At 35.7% G+C, this 19289-nt stretch overlaps 2 protein-coding genes across 2 annotated transcripts; both read right to left on the reverse strand.

The window, feature by feature from the left end:
* Positions 1 to 599: 599 nt before the first annotated feature.
* LOC125213299 (calmodulin-binding transcription activator 1-like) lies at positions 600 to 8719 on the reverse strand. Its single transcript, XM_048113761.1, has 13 exons — positions 8427 to 8719; positions 7319 to 7438; positions 7025 to 7140; positions 6740 to 6828; positions 6327 to 6369; positions 5853 to 6054; positions 5577 to 5687; positions 4917 to 5236; positions 3358 to 3963; positions 2607 to 3250; positions 1792 to 2362; positions 1375 to 1701; positions 600 to 966 (listed from the first exon to the last, which is right to left on the reverse strand). Exons 1-13 carry the CDS (start codon positions 8464 to 8466, stop codon positions 862 to 864), a joined length of 3294 nt encoding a protein of 1097 aa, XP_047969718.1. The 5' UTR covers positions 8467 to 8719; the 3' UTR covers positions 600 to 861.
* A 2744-nt stretch (positions 8720 to 11463) lies between these two features.
* On the reverse strand, positions 11464 to 16268 carry LOC125210434 (probable mitochondrial adenine nucleotide transporter BTL3). Its single transcript, XM_048109992.1, has 4 exons — positions 15587 to 16268; positions 13266 to 13569; positions 12143 to 12610; positions 11464 to 11916 (listed from the first exon to the last, which is right to left on the reverse strand). The coding sequence occupies exons 1-4, from the start codon at positions 16042 to 16044 to the stop codon at positions 11848 to 11850; spliced, it is 1299 nt and encodes a 432-aa protein (XP_047965949.1). The 5' UTR covers positions 16045 to 16268; the 3' UTR covers positions 11464 to 11847.
* Between the last annotated feature and the right edge of the window lie 3021 nt (positions 16269 to 19289).

The following is a 19289-nucleotide window of genomic DNA, read 5'->3' on the forward strand; positions in this document are numbered from 1 at the left end:
TTTAAAGGGCAATTGGGAAGAAAATTGCATCAGGTACCAAAAATGTGATTTATAGGTACCAAAAACGATATAAAATAAAGATCAGGTACCATTTACGTGCGAAAGTGAAAGATCAGGTACCATTTATGTAATTCACTCTTTATACTAAAATGTGAGTAGTAATGAGTTAGTGGAATATGAGATCCACTGCCAAAAATGGTAAAAAGTAAAATGAGTCAAATTATCTAGGACAGATCGAAATGGAATATTGGGTCAAATTATCTGGGACGGAGAGAGTACTAGTACATGTATGTATGTAAGCATATTTAACAAAAGAATACTGGATCAAATTATCTGGGACGGAGGGAGTAGTATATATATTTCATATGAACATCTTACGTTAGCTATTACATCATCTTTTAACAATAATAGTGCTACACGTATATAAGCATATTTACACTTTTCGTCAAATGAATTAGAAAAAGAACACAAGTTTGAAATAGAACAATGATTTGTAGTGCAAAGTCCACTTATGAACTTAACTTTATTTTACGTTTGTGGAAAATGTAAAAAAAAATACTGTAAAACGTAATGTAAAACGACTTAAAGGATATTGTAACTGTAAACTTACTGTAAACACGATTTAATGGATATGGTTACTAGTTAAAAGAAACTATACCAAATCTAGTACAAAAAGAGAAGAAAGTTGAAATGTCATATTAGTACTACTAATTTCACAAGAAGAAACGACCCAAGTTGTTTCACACACTAATTACCAACCCCAACCCTATCAGTAATTCTTTCTATTCTTGACAAACTGTACGATTAAATCGATTAGTATGTCAAATTTACAAGGCAATCTAGTCACACAATTTACCATCTCTATTCTATCGGCATGAAGCTGTCATCGTCCAACAAAGCTTCAAAATCTATTAAATCTTCATCAAAATCAATTTCCAGATTGTTCAACATCCTTTCCTGTGCAGCCTGGATCACACCAAACACGATCAACATAACATGTCACGTCAACAAATATGCGTGTCGTGTATGTAATGGGCTCTATCCCTATCACGGGATTATAAAGAGGAATATAGCTAGTAGAGTTATGTGGACATCAAAATTCATGAGATGAATGAATGTAGAGTTTCCTTTTCTTGTAATCCCTACTTGTTGAATATCGTCAGTGAGTCACAGCAAGAAAAGGCCAGGTGATCTAGTGAGCAAGCCAACCCGATACAATGATCATTGGCATAGAAGGGATGCAGAACTAATGGATATACTTACCTCAGCCTAAGTAACGCATACAGACCAAAATGATCTACCAGAGTATGCAATGAATTTATTTACGATGAAAAATAGATAATATAAGCAATTGTTGAATGCGGAATTACGTGCCTTTTTTTCCTGCATGTCTGAGACAACGTTAAGCAACCTCCGATACTGATCCCGGGCTTCTGGGTACTGAACCATTGATTTCACCCTAGCAAGGGCCTTGTTCAGTCTCTCCTCTGTCTGTTTCCGACCCTCCTTTAGGAAATCATAGTCATCTTCTTTTGTTTCTGGTTCAATCATGCTACTGCTAGCGACAGCATTTGCTTCGGGCTTGAATCCACTCAGCCCTCTTCCTTTCCTCCTCCACCGCAAAATGACCTTATCTAAGATTCCAACTGACCAGATTATCTTTTTATAGTTCTTTCTCACCTGGTGTCCTCTCACATGAGCCTTTTGTACAAGAGACAAAAGTTAGAATTTTAGCATTCAGTCGCTGGAGAAAGACATGCAGTGGAAGAATAGAATGCAATGACCCAATACCTGAATTTTAATGATCTGCTGCCTAATCTGTAGAAAGTCTTTTCTGCCTTTCCAACTGCGGAATTTATTTTGTATCCGAACTGCAGCAGAATGAACTGGTTCATCACGGTGTCCTGCCTTCTTGTTCTTCAGAGCTAAAAGCGAAAGGGCACGTTCATCTGATATTCCATATTCTTTATCACCATACTCCTTTAACTGTTTTCTTTGAAACGACTGTACTCGAAAGACTTGATGTATGCGAGCTGCAGCTTGAGTTGCATTACGTACAGCAGCCAAAGAATCCTTCATTGAAAGTCCATGGGGCAAATCACCGGCCCCAACTGGAGTTGCAATCCTCTCGGACACTGTTTCCACCACTTTCTCTATACTGTCACTCTGCCTTGAATCTTTCAAGTCGAGTGATGATAGGTGGGAGCTCAATGAAGATTCTGCGAGATAACCAGCAATACCTTTGTGTCCATTGCTAGCTGCAAGGTCTGCAGGAGTTTCTCCTGAAGGATGTATTGGAGTTGGGTCCGTCAATGCTCCAGGTGACGCACCAAAGGATATGAGGAAGGCCACTGTGTGCTCTCTATGATTACAAGTAGTGAGAGCGATAGATAAATAAGTCAGTAGATTTATTGGCAACCATATTAAAGATTCTTAGAAGCTAAATGTCAGTTTCGAGTGATTTAGTAAGGGAAAAACTTGTGTGTATATATGCATATAATCAAAAACGACATTCTTAGTGCACCCAAAAATTGTGTATATGTGTATGTCATCCATAGAAGAATAAAAAATCACACAGGCAACAAAAACAAGGTTCAAGAAGTCACCTTCCGTAATATGCTGCCCAGTGAAGTGCAGTCCATCCATTTACATCACGAAAATTAACACTGACTCCAGCAGCTATTGTTGGCGGTATAGCCCAGTCATAACCTAAAGCAGCCGCAAAATGCAATACACCTAGGCCTTCTGAATCTAGTACACTAGGACCTTTCCCACCTTCAGCAATCTTTTGGATAAGCCAATTATGCAACTTCTCCTTTAAAAGCTTTTCTAGTAGCTGATCCTTTACGTTATCAGATGAGAACTCGTCCCACTCAGTATCGTCTTTCAGCAAGGCACTGATTTTACTAAATAACTGAGAGGTTTCATCATCAATGCTCTGGAGAGAGATTTGAGGTGTGTCTGATCCAAGAGATAGCAGCTTTCCAAATCTCATGTACAGGCGAGTTTCATCAGAGTCCACATCTTCAACAGTCGCAGCCCGGAATTCAAATTCTCGCACTTCACTGCATGCTAATCTATTGCAGCATGTGATATAGAAGGGGACCCTTCCAGGCTCATGTAAAGGTGTAAGGCATCGAAGAACGCCCTCTCCTACAATCTCTGCATGAACCTCAAGTTCACCAAACATGCAAGCCCATTTATAATTCTCTGCCTCTTGGTTCCTCAGGAATCTCCCCATAACAAGCACCTATCATGAAAATAAAAAAAAAATATTGTTTTCTCTGGTATAAGCATCAACTTCATATTCTAGAACAATCACAAGTAGAGAAATAGAAAAGGTAAAATTTTATATACCTTAATTTCTGAACCAGAATACGCCCAATTTGGCGAGAAGTCAACAATGCTAAAGAGCTGATCTTGAGCAAGGGAAGGGCTGAGAACATAGTTGTCTGATGGCACTTGAGTGGAGATACCAGAATCGTCTCCATCTCCTCCACCAACCGTCTCCCAGTAAACCCCGGAACCTGGCTGCATAGTTGACTCAGTGACATCATCAAGCTCTTTACTAATCCAACGATCAAAGCTGTCTAGCTTTTTCAGACCTTCTCGCATAACACCATCTAATAGAGGCTGTCGCAGGGACGGATAATTGGCTTCGTCCCCTGTATTGAAGTTTCCGCCAGGTCCTGATTTAAGAGAATTTCTGCCAGAATTCAAAGCCTGATCTTGAAGATCATTTTCCAAATGTCGTCTATGTTGATCAGTTAGGTACGCACTATGGACTGCCATTGAGTCCGACAGTTCCACTTCTTTAGCATCATTCAGTTTGGTAGCAAGATCATGCAACAGAGGCTGTCTCGGAGCTGGTTGGTTGGGGTTATGCCCTATATTCAGGTTATTACCATCAGGCTTCTGGTCAATGGACCAATCTGACATGTGCAATGATCCACGATCTGTAGCCTGTTAGATCTCAGAATCAGAAAGTAATAATGGATTTTTTTCATAAAGTAATTCAGTGAGATGAGTGCACAGGTTACAAAATAATCCATAACTATAATCCTGAGAGGACACAAAAAATCCATAACTACTCATTTTGACACACCACAACTGCATCACCATTCTCATGATAACTATAATTAATGTTGAGTCATTCAAAATGTTGGCACAAAAGTAAAGGAAATATGGTTGTTTAGGTAAACCAGAGATTACATTCAGTATCTATCAAACAGATGCATAGAAGAACCATTCCGTACTTTTTTAAGGGAAGCACTCCCCATATCTATAGTCGAGAATATTCCAAGTATAGTCACTTTAAACAAACTTGTGCAACTATGACAATAGCTTAGCATTTAGAATAAAAGTTACTTTATTGCTTTAGTTGCATATAGATATTAGAACATGTTAAGGGACCAAGATTAGAACAAAGCAAGGGCCCACAAAATTGAAAGGGTTCGACAGATAGCTCAAGTTACTGAAGTAGTTAAAAATCCAGGATATAAAAGGAATTTATATCCAAAGCTCCTGAAAAATTTCCCCAAATCTTCATTCAAATAAGTGAATATGTAACTTTCAATCAATTAAACGCCTATAAGATATCTACAACGAATGCAGGCATTAGAAGGTACCACACTACTGAGGCAGCAACTACTTTAGTATTTTTGAATGATTTCTAGTTCAATAAGAAAACCTATCTTTATCCATGAAAGAAGAAACTTGCAATGTCTCTCTCACTTCCTCACCGAATACCTAACTTAACCACATTGGACAACAAGAAAATAGAAGAATTACAAACTCTCCTCATCACTGTCACGTGTAGTTCGGTCATGCTCTACTTTTGTGTATCTATATGCTACACTGGTGGTTGTAAATGTTGCTAGCAAAACATGCATTGAATTGTTTCAAACATAAGATACCTGCCACTCTCCCATGCTATCAGAATGGTTCATGAACTCCTGCTGCTTCTTGAATTCACCGGTAAAAACATGGTTGAGGAGTTCATTATCTTGTCCAGGCATCATGCTCATTGCATTTGCTTGGGTAGAAGGAAGTGATAGCTGAAAATCTAGAGATTGATAACTAGCACTACCAGCTACATTTCCCCAAGACGGGAATCCAATATCTTGCTGAAAATCATACGTCAAACCACTATTCATGGGAGATCTGTTTTCTTCTCCTTGTGTGATGGATCCAAAACTCATATCAGAAATAGTTGATGAGTGCCCCTGGTAGTTGCCTATCAATACCGGTAAAATGTTACTAAATCCGAAAAGAACCTTTAAGAACATTAATCTAAACTGTCATACCCATGCAGTATAGCTGATTGACTTAGTAGTCAAATAAACCTGTATAATCTTTCACTATTTCCCATTATTATTATTATTATTATTTTCACTGGAAGAGTTACATGATAATAAAAATCAGATCTAACATCACCCGAGAGTTTTATGATATGTAAACACTCCAAACTAATTAACCATAACTGCTTAAAACACCAAAGTGACTTTACGAAATCGGACCAGTCATGTGGAAGAATAAATGAAAATATAAAATAAACACAGGCATTTAATCATTACTTGATACAGGAATTGGGTGGAAAGGAATAGGATCGGCATTTGTTGTTGATACTATAGGAGATTGCAAATCATGAATAGTTTGGAATCCAGCACTTGTTTGGTGTCTGTATGCTGCAATCAAAAATATTTTATCATGATTTTGAAGAAGATAGTATTTATAGTGGCTTAAAAATTAACAAAATGAAAAGCATAGTTAACATACAATATACTTCAATAATATCGAATTCTCGATAAGAAATCATGAAATGATAAAAAAAAATTATCCAGTAGTAACACCTGATTCAGCATCTTCAAGATCAGACGCCAGAGTACTGTTAAGGCTTGTTGTTTCTGTGATTGGTGAAGCTCCTTGGTAATCATATGATTGAAATCTAGAAGCTGCTGAGCTGTCCACCTCAGAATTAGATACTGCTTCACTTTGCCGACTAACCGGAGTACTATCAGCATCCCTAATGCGACTGTAATTTGTTCTGTTCCCCTGTGACGAAACAAATGTCAGAGATTTCTGAGAAAAACAGCAACATGTGAATAATCATAGCAGTATAAAGAACCAAATATAGAGAAAGATTAGCCGAGTCTGGTTTCATTTACAAAACATAGTTGGGGTGGTATTTGTACGAAATGCCTGAAATTACTTATAATATAAAACTTACAATACAAGTTAAGACTGTCATTGTTTTAATCCAATACTCTTAGAAGTTGGCCTTTAGATATCTGGGGAATCCAGAATGCATAAGGAATTATCATTACCTTTACCTCCCGGTAGTGGACAAGAACTATGTGCGAAAGTTCCCTGAAGCAGAAAACAGCAGCATAAGTAGGGAAGAAAAAACAAAGAAAGTCAAAAAATAACTCTGGTGACAGGAAGCTTAATGAACAAAGAGAGAAAAAATAGTACAAATACTTGATAGACTTTTAAACATTATATACGTCCAATTCGTCAAATGTCCATTGAAATACAATTTTTTAACTAAATGAAAGTATAAAAGTAAAGAAGCCTAATACTTCAAAAGAACTGCAATTGATAATCTCAAGCCTCAGTCTTCACTAAATTATTGAAATACATCAATTTCTACAATATAAAGATCAGGATCATTATCATAAGTTTTTCTCTATTAGTGAATTTGGTTAAAACAAAATACATTGGTATTTGTAAGGCTTACTCTTCAAGCATCCAGTAGCTACGTCGTTGGAAATTTTCATTGTCTTCCCCGTGAGCATAATAGCAATGAAGTACATCAACACTTCCAGCCTGAAGAGATTTTAACATCTAGATGTGTCATCTTGGTTGGGCAATAAAAGCTTTCAGGGACAGTGAAATCCTAGTAATTACTGATTTAAATTGTTTTAAATGCCAAAGTTTAGACCTTGTAAAATTTCAAGGGAGATCATCTAGACATGTAATAGACTAACACATAAGTTAAAGAACAGAGAATATACAAATATACCTTGAGCCTTTCATGAGCCTCCTTCACTGTTTTTCCATCTTTCTTCTTCCTCCAGTTATGACCATCTTTTCGAAAATACCTCAGAACCTTTCGGTCAAAAAGAAAGAGAGAACCATCTACGAAAAGATATCACATCCAAATAAATAAGTTATACGATATGAAATAACTGAAAATAGTAAGGTTTTAAATCCCACCTCTGTATCTCTAGTCTCTACCATAAACATATTAGCTAGATTAGTAATAATGTATCCATAGGTATCCTACAAAAAAGAATGTGATTTTACAAAGACATACTTGGGGGTCTATTCGGAGGCTCTGGAGCAATACGAAATTTCTTGTAATTTTGAAGAATTTCACAAATCTCAGCAGGCCGCAGCCACCGATGTTGAGCTTCCTGAAGTATCTGCTCAATATCTGCAAAATAATAGCAACTTAACAAGCTAAATGATTTTTCGAAATGAAAAGGTAAGGAATTAACTTATCCATTCCATAAGAAATGCAAGGCTACATATTTAACTATTTTTACCAACACACTTCACCTCAAGATGGTAAAATTATGCAAATATCAAGGATTAGCACACAAAATTAAGTTTCTGACAATTTGAAACCTTTAGGTATAGATCAATTGCAAAAACATGTTTATATCCACCAATCCCTAATTAGGGGTTTATTCCTGGTTAGGGTTTATTAGTCACAATTATGATTTAAAGATAGTGGATGCACCAGATTGTGCTTCTACATTAATTGGTTCAGCACTCAGAAGCTTATTTATAGCTTTGTCCACAATCCACACTCTTCTTACCACTCACAAAGTTGTCAATCATACATTTCACACCTTACACCTATTCACTAAGTTCTAAATCGGGAATAAAAGGTTGCATTCCACTCCAAGCATGTTAGGGTCTTTGCATAAACCCAAAAGGTGTTTCACTAAGCTCTAAATCGGGAAGGAACGTTGACAACAGAATCTCAAGCTTATTCTCCTACTTTTTTACCACGACTTCCATCCAAGTTGGATTTAACATAAAAAAAAAAAGCTTAGTCGTATACCATCTCATGATAGCATCTTAAACCTAGAGTTATTTCTTGTACGATTCAGTTCGAGAACTTAACTTGTTCAGAAATAATCCAAAATCAAGATAATAACCATAATAACCAACTTTCCATCATCTATATTTTGCGAGCTCAGCATTGTATTAAATACACAAAGAGGCTTATCTTCATAATCATACGCATTAGCATCTAGAACCCGTTGTGAAAGCCAAAAAACAATTAATTAGTACATTCCCCTAATCTCCAACTTCAAACTAACTTCCGCCTAATTCTCAATTAGGTAGTGACTCACATCACATCAAAGCAAAAAAAATCCAAAGTAAATCACACGAAAGAGAAGAAACCTCACCTAATTGAGCATTGAGCGCGTAGCGCCGACTCTCCGCCATGACAACTGATTACAAAACCCTAAACACCCGCGTCCAGATCGAAAATAGCCACAGAACACTTCCCCTATTCACAAAAGAGTATCCAGCGATTCGCGCAGCTCAGATCAAATTCAGCAAAAATCAATTGAAAACTCGCAACAATAGAGGCGGAGGAGGTTGAAATCGAGGAAGAAAAGGAAAAAGTAAAAAAGAGGGGAAATAGTTAAAACAGAGAGGAAAATGGGGGCGTGTGTGAAAGGAAGCAGCGAAGAAAGTAAGTGTTGAAATGGAGCCGCCGAAATGGAATACAGTTAAAACATTTTCATGACAGCGACGCACACGGTATAGAGCAGGGTATTTTGGTCTTCTCACGTTTGCCTTTTTCAGTTATTTGTCCTCAGGTGTGGCTAATTTATTTATTTTTCATACAGTGGTGTTGGTATTTATTGTTATATTCGATTTACTCCATAAAATAGAAAAATACATAAATAATTTAGTAAATAATTAAAAAAAATATTGTGAAAAACCTTACATCTTATTCACATTAACTGTGAATATTTTATGAATTTACAATGATTGCAAATATATCAAATACATAAATAAATTTTTATCAAAATATTTTTAACATAAGAACATATAATTTATAAAACTTAAATTTGCAATAATAATTACTTTCGCTCGCATTTACAGCCTGAATGTTAGTAATAAAACTCAACTTATTTTATTTTTTTAAAAAAATAATTTATGTAAAAAATCTAAAACCAATTCGATCGTTAGCTTATTTATGACCGAATCCGTCGATTTTTCGGGTTCATAATTGCTAAAGTGTTCAAAGGTTATTATGTTCAAACTGATCACCGCGTCGATTAATGATTGAACTAGTTGTCGAACAAGCCGATTTGGTTTTCAATAATGGTGATCACTTTATATTAGGTTTAATTGGTAAATTTGTACAATCTTATAAAATAAAAACTGAAATATGTCACTGATTTTTTTTGGTGAAGTTTTTGGCATCCACGTAAAGAACCAAATTAAGTGGATAAAATGGTCCAATGAATTAGAAAACAATGTAATGACTAGGTCAAAAATACATCCATAATTTTATCATTTGACTTTTGTCAATCCTAAAACTCATTCAACTATAGAAAATTAGAAATTGAGACTTATTCAAAGCACATTTAATTTGTTTCTTATTCTCCACACTATGCAGCTACAATTATCTATTATTAGTAATTCGGAGTAGAGCTTCAAAATTAAAGTGCAAAGTACGATGTTTAGTTTGACACTTTTGACTAAAATGAATCTAGGTTTAAAAAGTACTTTAGTTCATTGTTCTTGATTTTCGTATTTGATTCAATTTTTATTGTAAAGGGATTAGTTTAAAGAATCCCTGATTAATATAAGTAAACTAAAACAACTTTCCCAAGATTGAGTATCAATTTTTTAGAAAAATGCAATACTATATCTTATTTTTGTTTATCGTGATTGATTGATCGCACAATATGATAATATATTCGGACTACCAAACATTTTGGGGAGTTGGCCATCATAATGGCTCAAATTGTGAATAGAATTGGTCTTAATGCAAAACAGAATTTTGGACCCTTAATAGATTGAAGTTTGGGCACTATATCGCATACCTTTATTCACTTCATTGATGACATTAATTATGAAATTAAGTATTCATTATATTGGCTAACATCTTGGTAGAAACACAACGTAACATTAGACATGTTTTAATAGAAATAAAATAGGTCACCGTCTAGAAATTACACTTTATTTTGTCATTTCCCCAATTTCTTCCTGAATTGACCTCATGAAATTCTTCTTGACTTCCACCAACCATTATTGGTAGAAAACAATATAATCATAACAAAATAATATAACGTGACTAAAAAATAAAGAAATCAATAAAAAAGACATTGTCCGTACAATTGTTTACCGCGTGGGTCCCATGCTTTTTTGTTCATTCTTTTTCATTCAAATCATTTATCAATACAAGAGATGTTAATGATTTGTAACACATTCTATTGCATACTAGCAGTTGCTAATCTGTCAATGTTATTAATTAGGGTTTGAGAAAAAGTTTGGGAAAAATAAGATTGGTATGAAAGCTATATTTGAATAGGGGTATCGAACTAAAACATTGGATTGCTTTGAATGAATCGTGTATTTGTGTTATTTGGTCCATCTATCCTCGTGATAATTCAAATTCTTAATTTATTGAATAAAATAAAAATATTTTATCAACTGAATTGTGTTTGATCATAAAAAAAAATCATTAAACCGAACATAAGACATCATAGTTCAGTGACTAATAACTTTTCCATTAGATTAGATTAGACTACTTCATCCTTTATAAATTAATCAATAACTTTTCTTAGTGTATGAGATATAGACGAATCTACTCTTCATTTTTTCCTCCAATCCTTAATTCTAGCATTTATTTCAAATTGATCATTGTCCTTTGAATACATGCGACTTAAATCATTACATATCCCTAGTCTCTATACATTGTAGTAATTGCACTAATCAAAACTGACATTGTATCAAACGTAAGTAGGAGTATATTGTTACTTTGAACACAGTTTAGAATAAAATATTCTTTTTAGCAGTTTATCTATACTTGCATATACCTTCGTCTATGTCCACGGCCTTTGTCCTAGCGGCAAGGAGCTTAGACATTATTTAAAAAGGCTCGAGTTCGAGCCCTCAGTTGTAATTTTCTCCTTCATGTAGGAGTTAATTTAAAAAACAAAAAGCATATACCTTCATATATGAAAAATACTCCCTCCGTCCCACTTTCCTCCTTCGTATAGTGAAAAATCGGAGAGATGGATAAAAAAAATACTACTATAAAAGATTTTTAGTGAAAAATGAAGCTCACATACTCAGAAAGATAAAACTTACCATAGTACTACTATTAAATAAAATAATAATATGGTGTAGTTGTTGGTCACGAGCCACAAATATTGTGATAATGCATAATATTGGCACACTTTTATGAGAAGAGGAATCTTTTGAAAATCACAACCACCAAATTGACTCAATGTCAATATTGACCATCGGTCGCCTTTCCTAATAAATCCAACAAACAACATTCAGTTCAAATAACTTTCTTCAATAATCGGATGCCTTATACCGTATAAACATACCGTACGAATTTATCAATTATTTTTATAATTTTTTCTCAAATAGATAAATTCACCTTGAGGCAAAGGATCATCCTTTAACCAAGAATCTCAAGAAAACATCAAGGATGCTTCTTATTCAGAAATGAAATCCAGCATTCTTTAGCAGTGAAACCAAGAACAGATCAGAAAGAAATGTCGTCGAGTTTTCGTCGAGTGAGAGCATCCATTGTCGCAAGTATCAAGTTAAGATTGAATTAGCTGAGAAGTTTCACTCCACTTTAAGAACTATCTTCATGAACTCATATACCAAGTAGCTAATGGCAGCTGATGGTAACACCTGAGAGTTGGGATATAATGTTAAATGCATAAAAAAGTATTTGAAGCCGTCGTCGTTCAATTTAGCGGTGAGTATGAGTAAACACAACGATTGCCACATGGGTGATCAAGAACGAGAGCTATGCAGTATCAGAAGTAAAATCCAACAGTTACCTAATCTTCATATCGAATGCACGTGATTCACGTATTAAGCAGTCAAAAAGACAAAATTTATGTGCGGGTGGTACCTGTAATAAGCTTGGGATAAGTCCAGCATAGAGTGCTTGAACTCCACCATGTTCGACAATCTTTAAGCAAGTTTGCAATGCGCCCATCTTCGTGGCACGAACTTGCATCTGAAGCTGCCTTCTCACGACTTCAAATGGATATGTGGCAGCTTCAGCACAGGCACCAGCTATTGCTCCGTATACTAAAGTCCTGACAGTACCCAGCTCAAGCTGTTCAAAAGCATTTAAGCCATTCCCTTGTTGCTTCATATGTTCAAGCCTCTTTCTTCCTTCAGGGGAATGTAGAAATGCCGATTTTAATATGTCATATACTCCGTAGAAAACGGCGCCCGATGGTGCCATGCTAATAATAGATGGAACTAGACCCTTGTACAGAGAAAAGAATCCTTCGGTTTGCATCATGTGACGAAATGTGCCAATTATTCCACCCAGGGCTTCCCCTCCAGGAGCAACCATAACTGTTCTGATCTGAAATGTTAGGAAAGAAGATGATTATTCAAAGGCACTAGTGCCAAACACATAATCTTGACACCCCATGAATTTCAACTTCCACCATAAACATATTTTCACCATCACTAGTCAGTTAGAAGCCATCTGCTCAGACAGTTGAATTTTTAAATTACGGTCATAAAAAAGCTACTAACTGGACATCAGTTTACATCCTGCTAGAAATTTATACAAATCTAATTTGGAATGTTCCAATCTCTATTTATGAAGAACAGAGGCTTTATGGAACATTCAAGTTCAACCTAATAAAAGGTCATCCATTCATCACAAACTCTGTTTTGGGAGTTGTAACTTCTATACAGAGGACAGATTTTTGAGATTTAACTCTTACGAACCCAAAGACAGCACAACCTAAATGATTTTCAACGAAGTAATATACAGCAAACTGAACTCAGTTACTTATGGGAGGAAATGTGATTTACATGATTTTTGCTAGCATATAGTATTGAAAGAAATTTTAAAAGCAATGTGCTAGGCATTAGATCAGGAGTCAGGATCAATCTCTTTTCATGTGTTCTACAAGCAAAAAACATTGGATAGTAAATCACATCTATGGAAAATGTATCCATATTCAAGCAAAACCTACAAGGAAAAACTATTTAGAAGTGTGACTTACAGTGTCCATGGGTATACAGAGCACTGTAGCAGTAATACCAGCAGCAGCACCTGCAACAAATCTCTCAAAATTTGTTGTCTCTTTGTTTCCAGACACCTTGAGCAGTTGATTTCTATAGGTATCATAAGCGTAAAAGTTGATAGCCTTAAATGGAGCTGTGCGTAAGATGTTGACAAAATTCCCCTTCCAAAATCCTCTGAGTCCTTGAGAAGCAGCTATCGATTTAATAAGCTCAGGAAGTGCCCGTTGTTCACCACGAACTATATATTCCAGCTTCAATCTCTCCAATGGTGCAACAAAGGTTCTGATGAAGGAAATATGCAGGAGGTTCAAGAGGTTCAGTTATCAGTGCATTATAAACCATGTAACAAAAAAAAAGTGGTAAGCTTTTACCACAATGACTGTTCATTTAGAGGACCGCATGATCTATAAATAATGAAATTCTGTGGGGCAATCGAATCAAAGGATTACAAAGTAGTACTTCTTTGAACTTACTGGCCCAAGTTAGAATGGGAAAATTAATTTAGAGATTATAAAATGTTCAATTTATTTTGTAGAGGTTTTACTCTAACTTAGTATACAGTTGATTTAATACCAAAAATAGTTCTTGGTAAGTAATATTCATCTAAAACTAGCTGGCCCAACCCACATGAAATTTATAATTTGAACACATGAAGATAACCAAGAACTCGGAATGAACTTTTTATAGGCAAACAAGAACAGTGCTATTATTTGCCTAAGAACATAGTAGTTCAGTGACTGATATATATTTTCTGTTTTTCCATCAAGTTAGAATAAGTCAGGTCACATTAGTGAGAGTCCAGGAAAAGAGAGACCATGGTGTCATCATTTGAAGCAGTGTTGTCGTAATAAGCCATTCTATTCACCATCATATTAGTACCCAACTTAGTTAAGCTGTAACATATGTTCTCAACTACGACCTAAGAAAGGTTGCCCAATCACACCTTGAAACAAAGAAAAGAATACCCCTCCGTCCACCAATACAAGGGGAGTTTTGACTCGGCACGGGTTTTAAGAAATGTAGTAGAAAGTTGGTTGAAAATGTTAGTGGAAGGTGGGGTCGATTACCAAAAGTAGTGAAAAGCAAATGGAAAGTTTATTCGTGGACGGAGGGAGTAGAATTTTGTTAGTGGCTGAAATGACCCCATTGACACTTCCATGTTGCCAAGAAAGCCCTTCTCTTTAGCTTTAATTCTTGCATATTTTCTTACAAAGAAAATATGCGACTGGTAAGTTACACAGTACAGTAAGTGCATAAATCATCTATATTTTAAAAACTGAAAAATCTATTCAACTTTGGAGAACCTGAAAGATTTTCAGATCAGCAAAGGGAGTATATATAAAATCATTGCAAACCGAACTGTCAGTGCATCATTCTAGAATAAGCCTACACCCGTGCATACTGGGACAATTGAGACTCAGCTATAGGGTTACAACTAGTACTAAGTGCAGCAATAGCTTCGAGCTGCAATCTGTAAGTTCAGGTCACTTGTAAATAACCTACATAAAAAGGGTCTCAAAGCCCTCTTGATAGTGCTGTTGGTAAAATAATTTAATCTACTCAGATGCCGTTCGGTTGACATGACTAATTAGCATACGATAATCTATCAAGGATTAAGTTGTGACTTGTGAGATTATTTTAGTTGGAGGGGGTGGCTATCACATGATAGTCCATCTAATATTAAGTTGTGAGATTCATCTCATGAACAAAACATAATACTAGTGACATAACAAGTAGGGCGAGATTTCTACTAGGTATGGTACATCAAGCATGATTACCCCGCAATCTATCTACAGTCTTTGAAGAAGATGCCAATGTTGTAAACAATTAGTACTTCACTCAAAAAATAATTCTCCTAGAGAAATACTACCACAAGCAAGAAGAGAAATATCCATTCAATTACACAAAAAGCCTCTATAAAGTTAACAACATGTAACCACATACAACCTAGCAATTGAAAGAGGTCCTAATTGATAAAGAATCACACACAATAATCATACTGTAATAGAGATTTTTTACTGATGACCAATTGGTAGATGTTCAAATGTATTGACGCATACGAAAAAGGAAGAGATGTTGAAGGAATAAAACATTACAAACCTTGAAAGCATGAGATGATCAATATATGAGTGTCAACCTATAGAGGTTCATCTTATTTTACAAAAGGCTGCAAATTAGAGTATAGCTAAAGCCAATACAAACCTCAATTCCAACCACACCAAATTCCAACAACAGAAATCACACACAACAGTAAATCGGAAAGGCGTATGAGAGAGAGGAAGAGAAAATAAACGCAGACCTTGAAACCATGGCAGCAACAGCACCTGCCCAGAGATGCCTAGCAGTGTTAAAAGTACCTCCTCCGCCACCTCTGCTCTTCTTCTCCTCCCCAACCACCTCCTTCAGCACCAAAACCTCGTTCTCATCTTCACTCTCACTCTCCACATTCTTCTCCCCTACATTCCCCAAAACACTACTCACCGACAAACCCCCGCCGCAACTCTCTCGACCGCCATCGCCGTTAATCGACGATAGCGTCACCGATATAAACCCTCGGCTACTCCGGCGACCCCCATCCAATCCCCTCCGTCGGCAGGAACACCCAGCCGCCGCCGCGGCGCTCTTCGGAGAAATCAACGAAACAAACGACGGCGGAGGCGATTCCTCTAGAAACAAGCCGCCTGTGCGAAAATTGTTACTCCGCAGATCGTCGTGAAGTGATAGCGAGCTTCGGAAATGGCGTTCTAGATTGAGCATTTCGGGGAGGAATTGGAAAATGTGAAAAAAGGTGCAGTTTCGCCACCTAACTACAACTGAATGTATATATATATAGTTTAGAGAGAGAAAGAGAAGGCGTATGTGTGTATAGAGAGAGAGAAAGGGGGAATCGGGAGAAAGGCGGATTGAAGGAGAAGAGAGAATGGAATAACAAAGGGTATTGATTCGAGAGAGAGACAGTGATTCAATTGCATTGCTTCCATCGCCGGGCGGCAGAAGCAAATTAACATTGCGCACTCCTCAATGATCCCTGCAGTTTGCTTTCCTGCAATGCTTGCAATTGCTGCTTTAATTGCTATACTTTTGAACCAACTTTATAAGTGCCAATAAAAAACTCTCATTCTCTTTTTCCAGCCATGTCATACTTGCTGTTCATACAAATTTTATTAACTACTCTAGTAGTAATATTTTTGCTCGTTATTTCTTATTTTTATAACTAGTACTCTCATTAAAATTTGTACTATATTTATAATCAAATTATCGTTTTCTAAGTTAGTGCGCACATATAGTCTAACTTCTTCGCATTTGAGTCATTTCTTGTAACTAAGGGCATTGGCAACAGGGCCAATAGCAAGAGCCTATTTAGGCCCCCTCATCGGCTCTCGTAGGTCACCGTTGTGGGGGGAGGGCCGAATCCCCCTCCCAAACGCCTCCGTCCCTTGACCAATAAATCACCCCAGCCGATCCGCATCGGCCCTGCGATGTGCCTCCATTGCGGCGGCTCGGGCCGATGACGGAGCCGATTTTTTATTTTTAATTTTTTTAATTTTATTACTTCTAAATATACATCCTTCCTCCATTTCACACATTCACTTTCATCATTTTACTTCTATTCATCCCTTTCATTTCACACATTCATCTCTCTAGCAAAATGAATCTCATTGATGCCAATAATTCCGGCAAAAACCAGTTTACTGTCCAAGGAGGTGGGTTTTCGAACCTACTAACGGGAAACCAACCTCCTTTTTTATTATCTCATCTTACAAAAATGAAATATAAAAAAATTAAAGTGATGATGTGGAAATGAGATAGGCTCTGGGATGAGCTCTCATTGCAGGGAGATAGGCTCTGGAATGAGCTTGTTGGCGTGGCATGAAGAAATAGAGATAGGTTTTTAGATTGGCTCCAAAGATAGGCCCTTATTGCTAATGCCCTTATTAACTATGAAATTTTAGAAGGTGGTATTTTAATAGTCTAATGGGATAAAGAATAGAGTACAAATAGATAAATAGAAAAATTATAAAGTATGAGGGATAGAAAGTCAAAAATACTAAATTTGTTTTTTTAATACTAATAAAATGATTCATGTAATGTTAGACAATTTAAAATGAAATAGAACTCAACTTAGACTGAAGAAGTAATATTTAATTATATTCACAAATTTTGTGAATTTATTTTTTTTTTCCAAATTCATATTGATTTGACACTGAATTTTTATTATATTGTATAATTGCACAATCAACTACTAAGTTGGATATATATGTATAGACAACATGCACCGAAGTCAAATATGTGATGTGTGTCTTATTATATTTTAACGTGACTATATAAGTATGTAACTTACTTAAAAAAAAATTAAGTGACTGTAAAATATGTAATCAAATAAATTTGAATAGCATATTTATATTATAATTTTGGCAATTTTAATATGTTGGCACAATGGCACACCGTGAAAGTTCGGTGCACCAAAACTTGATTTGGTATATCAAATATTCGATACAATAAAATTTTGGTATATTGATAATTTGATATACGGCATAGTGAAGGATTCAGTGCAACATTGGTTTGCACGGATTTCTCATATTAAAATTTTTATTACAATGCAGTGTAAGATAAAATGCATTTGACAAGGTATAGTACTTAACGAGATGTGTTGGATTAATATCATATATGTATGTGATGTTGTTCATTTTCCACCTTAGTGAAATGTAGTCTTCATGTATGTATAAAGAACAAAGTACAGTGTATAATATATTGTGTCTCTTAACATTCTAGGATCTCATATTATCATCTTCCCATCTAATTTTGCACACATTATAACTACACTATTGAAAATTAATAAAACACTTGAATATGATATCAAAAGAACGATTACTGGTGTAAGTTGATCTAACTGTAGAGTGATTAATGTTTGAAGCAAAAGGTCTTGAATTCGAATCCCCAATAACATGCCATTTTAAAATTATGTTCATATGTTTATTAAAAAACGATGCCCAATAAAACATTAAAGATGACAACAATAAATGCTGAAAACTAAGTTTTTTTTTTGTTGCAAATGGAGACAACAATTGGTCATTGTTATGAGATATCTACATCCAGATTTTCAAAATTATGTATAGGCCTTCAACATTAAATTGGTGATAAGGTTTACATGTTTTCCAGTGGTCTTGAATATTCAATTCTATAAGAGCATCCACAAAGTGGCTAGCCCACCGGCTAGCCGATTCGGGTCGCTAGCCGGTCGGTTAGCCGAACTATTGAAATCGGCCAGTCGCGAATCGGCGAAAAAATCGGCGTGGGCTAGCCGATTTGAGGGCGCTGGCCGCCATTGTGGCGTGTCGATTGGCCAGCGCTATTTTTTAATTTTTTTATTTATTGCATTTTTTATACATTTTTTATTGTATTTTTAATGTATTTTTTTATGATTTTTTTAATTATATAATTTTAAAATAGGCACACAGAATTAAGACCTAAAAACAGAAACATGTCATAGCGTCAGGCCCCGTTCGGCTAGCGGCAAACTATAACGGATTCAAGGCATACTAACATTTTTTAATGTATTTTTTAATAAATTAATGAGGAGTAGAGTGGGGAGGTGGCTCGTGTGTGGAAGTCCGGATTTTTTTTTATTATGTAATTTTTTTTATTTTTAGTTAATGTACTTTTTTTATTTAAATAAAATTAACGAATTTTTCCCGTATATGTGTCGTAAATTTAATTCCGTATTTTGTGTTTAATTCCGTAAATGTAGTTATTTTTGAATTATTTTTATTGCGGCTGGCCTAAGGCTAGTCTATCTGAGTAAAATGCTGATGTGGCAGGTGGATTTTTAGTGCTGATGACGTGGCAGAGAGAGAGAGTGGCTGGTCTATGGCTGGCCTATTCTTATTGTGGATGCTCTAAGGTGTGTTCGGTTTGCAAGATTGTATCTGAGATTAAATTTGTTTTGGATTTGGTTTATAAGATTCAACCCAAAACCTAGATGTATAATCATAAGATAATTA

Source organism: Salvia hispanica, chromosome 3 (genome assembly GCF_023119035.1).
Source record: "Salvia hispanica cultivar TCC Black 2014 chromosome 3, UniMelb_Shisp_WGS_1.0, whole genome shotgun sequence".
Taxonomy (NCBI): domain Eukaryota; kingdom Viridiplantae; phylum Streptophyta; class Magnoliopsida; order Lamiales; family Lamiaceae; genus Salvia; species Salvia hispanica.